The sequence below is a fragment of the Eimeria necatrix genome, genomic scaffold, assembly GCF_000499385.1.
Source record: "Eimeria necatrix Houghton genomic scaffold, Enh_scaff1587, whole genome shotgun sequence".
NCBI classification, from domain to species: domain Eukaryota; phylum Apicomplexa; class Conoidasida; order Eucoccidiorida; family Eimeriidae; genus Eimeria; species Eimeria necatrix.
Window position 1 is genome coordinate 1 of NW_013652288.1, and position 6,099 is coordinate 6,099.

The following is a 6,099-nucleotide window of genomic DNA, read 5'->3' on the forward strand; positions in this document are numbered from 1 at the left end:
TGAGCAGCTGCTGCTGCAGCTTCAAGTCGAAGCAAAACCTTTTAAATGCAACAACAGTTAGTCCCATTGGCAAGTCTTCTAAAGATTGAAGTCGAGCTTTAACTGCTGCTAAAGGGGCTTTCGAGTAATACGCAAACACTTCCGTCAAAGCCCGCTTCAGCCTGCAGCAGCAGCAGCAGCAGCAGCAGCAGCAGCAGCAGCAGCAGCAGCAGCAGCGAGAGCGGCGGCAGCGGCGGCGGCGGCGGTGGCAGCGGGGCAGAAAGAGCAGCAGCAGAAGCAGCAGCGACAGCAGCAGCAGCAGCAAGATACACACACGCTCATATATTTATGTGAATGTCTTGCTGCTGCTGCTGCTGCTGCTGCTGCTGCTGCTGCTGCTGCTGCTGCTGCTGCTGCTGTTAGAGTTATCATAATTTGGTTATAAGCAAAGAGACAAAACGAAAGGATCAGAGACAAAACAAAACTGCCTTTTTGATTAAAACGTTTATTTTTTTATTCATTCATTTATTTATTTTATTTATTTATTTTATTTATTTATTTTATTTATTTTATTTATTCATCTTACCTATTTTATTTGTTTGTTTAATTCATTAATTTAATTTATTTGTTTTATTTATTTATTTATTTGAAGAAGAATGGAGAAGAAAGCCGGAAAACGAGCAAAACCAATAGCAGCACACAAACGGAGGGTCTAGGGTTTAGGGTTTAGGGTTTAGGGTTTAGGGTTTAGAGACCTTGGCGTATTCTTGAGGAGCTTTCTAATGCTTGTGTGCATATCGTAGGGGTTGCAGGTGCGCCAATTCATCTGAGAAGAAAGAACACAATTGCTGCTGCTGCTGCTGCTGCTGCTGTTGCTGCTGCTGCTGCTAGTGCTGCTGCTGCTGCTGCTGCTGCTTTTGCCGCTGCTGCAGCAGCAGCAGCAGGAGGGTTTGGGAGCTCGTTAGAATGCCGTTTTTTCGCGCTTGCGGCGCGCATCGCCGAACCCCCAGGGCTTAGGGTTTAGGGTTTAGGGTTTAGGGTTTAGGGTTTGGACTTTGGCGAGGGCGCAAACAGGGTGAAGAGGAGGCGCTTTTTGATTTGTGGCTCTCGAGACAATCAAAGGGCCCAGGGCCCCCTCCCGTAGAGACAGCGCGTCTTCTGTCTGTACACCTGAATTGAACAAAAAACATTTATTTATTTATTTATTTATTTATTTATTTATTTATTTATTTATTTGTTTGTTTGTTTTTGTTTTTTGGTTTTGCTTGTTTTGCTTTTTGTTCCGCTGAAAACGGCGGCAAAAGAATGCAGACAGCAGCAGCAGCAGCAGCAAAAGGAGCCAGCAGCAGCAGCAGCAGCAGCAAAAGGAGCCCGCAGCAGCAGCAGCAGCAGCAAAAGGCGCCAGCAGCAGCAGCAGCAGCAGCAGCAGCAGCAAAAGAGAAAAGGGTTTGCCTTTTTGCTGTCGAGTGACGCAGAGTTCGGCGACTTCGTGGGGCGCGAGTTTGGGAATGTTTTTGTGTTTGTTTTGGATTTTGCTGCGAACAAGTTCTAAAGCTGCTTCCTTTTGCTGCAGCTGCTGCTCAGTTTGCTGCAGCAGCAAATCTTTCCATTTAATTCCTTTTTCCATTCCCTGGAGTTGGATTTCGGTGTATATACAGCTCGCCAGTTCTTCGAAGGTGTCCGCCAGCGAGAACCGCTGCAGCAGCCGCAGCTCGTCGCTGCCGCCAAACGCAGCCAAACAAAGCCCCCGAGCCCCCAAAGGCCTCTTTTTAATCCCATTTTTTATTTCCTTTTCAAATTTAATGCTTAAATTATAAATTAATTCAAACGAAGAAAAAAGACCCAAAAACGAACAAAAACGAAAAAAACGCAAACGCGCAACCCCGCTGCAGCGGCTGCGGAGCTGCGGTGTACGTACACCCCAAGTGCATGCAGCACGAAAACGCAAAAACGGTTTTGCCAAATTTAAATCCGTTTGGACCCAAAAGGGAATTTAAATGCGAAATAAAAAAGAAATAATTAAAATAAAACTCAAATTTGAATTCAAAATTCAAAATTCAAAACAAAATCGACAAAAAAACGAAAAAACGAAGTGAAAGATGCAGGGTCTATAGCGCAGCGCAGCAGCAGCAAAAGCAGCAGCAAAAGCAGCAGCAGCAGCAAAAGCAGCAGCAGCAGCAGCAGCAGCAAAAGCAGCAGCAGCAGCAGCAGCAAAAGCAGCCAGAAGCAGCAGCAGCAGCAAAAGCAGCAGCAGCAGCAAAAGCAGCAGCAGCAGCAAAAGCAGCAGCAGCAGCAGCAAAAGCAGCAGCAGCAAAAGCAGCAGCAGCAAAAGCAGGAGGAGAAAAACAAACAAAATACTTTCAACAAAAAGACTAAAATAAAAAATAATAAAATAATAATTAGAGAATAATAATAAAAACAAATAATGATAAAATAGTAAAGATAATGCAGTAATCATATTACAAAATAATAATAATAGAATTGCGTGAAGAGGATAATATTAAAATAAAAAAGATGCAATAAGTAAAAAAAATAAATAAACACTTTAGTCAAAGACATATAAACGCAGCAGCAGCAGCAGCAGCAACAGCAGCAGCAGCACCATCATCCACTGTAGCAGCAGCAACAGCAGCAACACCATCATCCACTGCAGCAGCCGCAGCACCATCATCCACTGCAGCAGCAGCAGCAGCAACAGCACCATCATCCACTGCAGCAGCCGTCATCCACTGCAGCAGCAGCAGCAGCAGCAGCACCATCATCCACAGCAGCAGCAGCAGCAGCAGCAGCAGCAGCACCATCATCCACAGCAGCAGCACCAGCAGCAGCAGCAGCACCATCATCCACAGCAGCAGCAGCAGCAGCAGCAGCAGCAGCAGCAGCAGCGGAGCTCACGCGATTTTGCCGTAGGTGACGAGGAGTTCTTCGAGGTTGAAGAATTGTCTTTCTTTCAAAGAAGAAACGAAATTAATTATTTGTTTTGTCATTTTGTAAAACTGCTGAATGTACTGCTGCTGCAGCATGCCCGCCAGCGGCAGCAAGTTCTCCTCCCGCAGCCGCCTGCAGCCCAAACCCTAAACCCTAAACCCTAAACCCTAAACCCTAAACCCTAAACCCTAAACCCTGAATGGGGGTTTGCAGCGAGCCAGACCCGCTCCTCCCCGCACACAGACCCGCAAGGGTTTTGAGCGGCAGGCAGCGTAGGGACCGCTCCGCTCCAACCCAGCGCTTAGGGTTTAGGGTTTAGGGTTTGGGGTTTAGGGTTTAGGGTTTAGGGTTTAGGGGTCGAGTTTTAGGGTTTAGGGTTTAGCCCCGAAGCTCTCCTCGTCGCTGCAGAGTTCGCCAGAGCCTAAGGCGCGTCCCGCAGACCCCCAGGGCTCCAGAGCGAACCCTTAGGGTTTAGGGTTTAGGGTTTAGGGTTTAGGGTTTAGGGTTTACGAGAGGTCGTTTCTTTCGGCCAGGAGACGCAAACTGCGGGTTTGCGTCCGCAGCAGCGACTGCAGCATCAGCTGCGTAAACAACTTCATAATTTGCTGCTGCCGCTCTCCGTCCCCTGACAGCTTCAGCAGCAGTTCCCTGCAAAACCCTAAACCCTAAACCCTAAACCCTAAACCCTAATCCCTAAACCCTCGCCCCCAGAGCCTAAATTGTCAACCCTAAACCCTAAACCCTCAACCGTAGGAGCTGGTGTCGCTCTTGAAGGGAGTCTGAAGCTTAGAAGTGGAAAAGTTCATAAGGCCGGCGTTATACGCTGATTTAGGGTTTAGGGTTTGGAGGCTAGGGTTTAGGGTTTGGGCGATGCGACACACCTCACGTGCTGCACTTCTTCCCACTGCTTCTGCATGTGCTTCATTCTTTTGTGTTCCAGCTCTTCTCTTTCTTTAAGAGAAAGCGGCAGCTGCTGCTGCTGCTGCTGCTGCTGCTGCTGCTGCTGCTGCTGCTGCAGCTGCTGCTCCTCCTCCGCCTCCTGCTGCAGCTGCGCTGCCAAACCCTCGCCGAGGGCTTCTCCCAACTTTATCCGAGCCAGACCCTCCTCAACTTCCCGCCGCGTCTGCGCAAACCCTAAACCCTAAACCCTAAACCCTAAACCCTAAACCCTAAACCCTAAACCCTAATCCCTAAACCGCTCTAAAACTGTGAGAACATCAGCAGCAAAACGAGCACTGCGAAGGGCCAGCCAGGAATGCGTAGTTTACTAGGCTTGCGTAATACGCTGATTTAGGGTTTAGGGTTTAGGGTTTAGGTTTTACCTCTTCAGATGTGAAGGTGTTTTGAACCGCCTCCAAGATGCGGGCTGCCTTGTCATGAAGTCCCTCCCGCAAACACTTCTCAAAAAGATTGATTGAGGCCCCTGAGACAAAACCCTAAACCCTAAACCCTAAACCCTAAACCCTAGAAGCTAGACCCCGAAACCTCACAAACCCTTTCCGCAGCAAGGGCCGCGTGCCTCCTCTCCTTCAAGAGCCTAGGGTTTAGGGTTTAGGGTTTGCGCGGGAGCGGGCGCGTGCTTGTGCGGGCGAGGGTTTAGGGTTTAGGGTTTAGGGTTTAGGGTTTAGGGTTTGGGGACCTATCTGCGTGGCTGCTGCTGCTTCTTTGTACATTTGCTGCAGCTGTTCCAAATTCGCTATTAAGGGTTTTAATGGCGAAGACAAAATTGGTTTTTCAAAAAGAAAAATGTCCAGCCGGCAGCTGGTGAAGGGCAGCAAGCCCTGTTTCTGCAGTGCCTGTAAACCCCAAACCCTAAACCCTAAACCCTAAACCCTAAACCCTAAACCCTAAACCCCAGCCCCTGGAGTTCTTCAAACCCTAGGCCCGAGACCCTACACCCTCGGCGCTTAATCGGGAATCGTAAGCCCCAAACCCTGTACGCCACAAACCCTAAGCCCTGCACCCTAAACCCTAAACCCTAAACCCTAAACCCTAAACCCTAAACCCTAAACCCTAAACCCTAGCCCCCGGATCTGAATCTGCAGCACGCCGGTAAAAAGACAGGGTTTGTGCGCTTGGCGCCGGAAGCACCTGCCCGCGGCGCTGCACCTAGGGTTTAGCGTCTACGCCTTAGGGTTTAGGGTTTAGGGTTTAGGGTTTAGGGTTTGGGACCTGGCACTGGCGGACGAGGGCGGTGGAGGCTTGCTGCTGCTGGAAAGTGAGCTGCTGCGCCACTGTGTCCGCCAGCCGCAAGTGTTCTGCTGCTGCTGCCAGCAGCAGCTGCTGCGAAACCCTAACCACGTAAAACACTTTATACAAACCCTCGCCTTCGTCGCAAACCCTCAAAACCCTCGCGCCCTCAGACCCCCGCACTGACACGCAGTGGCCCCCCGCAGCCACGCGGTTCCCTGCACGCCCCGCAAACCCCAAACCCTAAACCCTAAACCCTAAACCCTAAACCCTAAACCCTAAACCCTAAACCCTGAACCCTGAACCCTAAACCCTAAACCCTAAACCCTAAACCCTAAACCCTAAACCCTAAACCCTAGGCGCTAAACCCTAGGCGCTAAGTCCTGAAGACGGGGCAAGGCAGAGCTGTAGGCTGGGGTTTGGGGTTGAGGGTTTAGGGAGTGGAGTTTGGGAGGAGGGTGGAAATGGGCCGCGAGGGTTTAGGGTTTAGGGTTTAGGGTTTAGGGTTTGCGGACCGTTGGCGTCGCAGACGATGAGGTCGAACTGGTTGATGAAGTGTTTGAATTTCTTTTTTTTTTCCTTGGGAAGCAGCTCGAGCTCCTCCAAGTCCGCCTCCCCCGCTGCTGCTGCTGCTGCTGCTGCTGCTGCTGGCCCCGCTGCTGCTGCTGCTGCTGCTGCTGCTGCTGGCTGCAGCGCAGCAGAGGCGAAGCAAATTCTGCTGCCGCAGCCCGCCACCCGCGTGGCCAGGGGGCAGGGGGCCCCCGAGGTCAGCAGCACTTCGAAGGGGGCCCCCGCAATTGGCAAACCCTCGAAAAAAACAAAAAGAAAATATCTTCCTGGCCAATCATGTTTATAAACCACTTCTAAACCCCCTTCTCCCTTTTCCCGCACTTCATACTCCAGCCTCACGGGGGCCCCCAGCCCCGCCGCGCTGCACCCCACAGCCCCGAGGCCCAGCCGCGGGGCCCCCCCGGGGGCCCCCCAGGGGGCCCCCCCCCGGGG

At 50.9% G+C, this 6,099-nt stretch overlaps 1 protein-coding gene across 1 annotated transcript; it reads right to left on the reverse strand.

The window, feature by feature from the left end:
- Window positions 1-1,095: 1,095 nt before the first annotated feature.
- ENH_00017650 (hypothetical protein, conserved) lies at window positions 1,096-5,945 on the reverse strand (the record flags this gene model as incomplete). Its single annotated transcript, XM_013579283.1, has 10 exons — window positions 1,096-1,149; window positions 1,451-1,697; window positions 2,875-3,039; window positions 3,418-3,555; window positions 3,789-4,030; window positions 4,230-4,330; window positions 4,804-4,864; window positions 5,080-5,315; window positions 5,613-5,784; window positions 5,904-5,945. 10 exons carry the CDS (start codon window positions 5,943-5,945, stop codon window positions 1,096-1,098), a joined length of 1,458 nt encoding a protein of 485 aa, XP_013434737.1.
- Window positions 5,946-6,099: the final 154 nt, after the last annotated feature.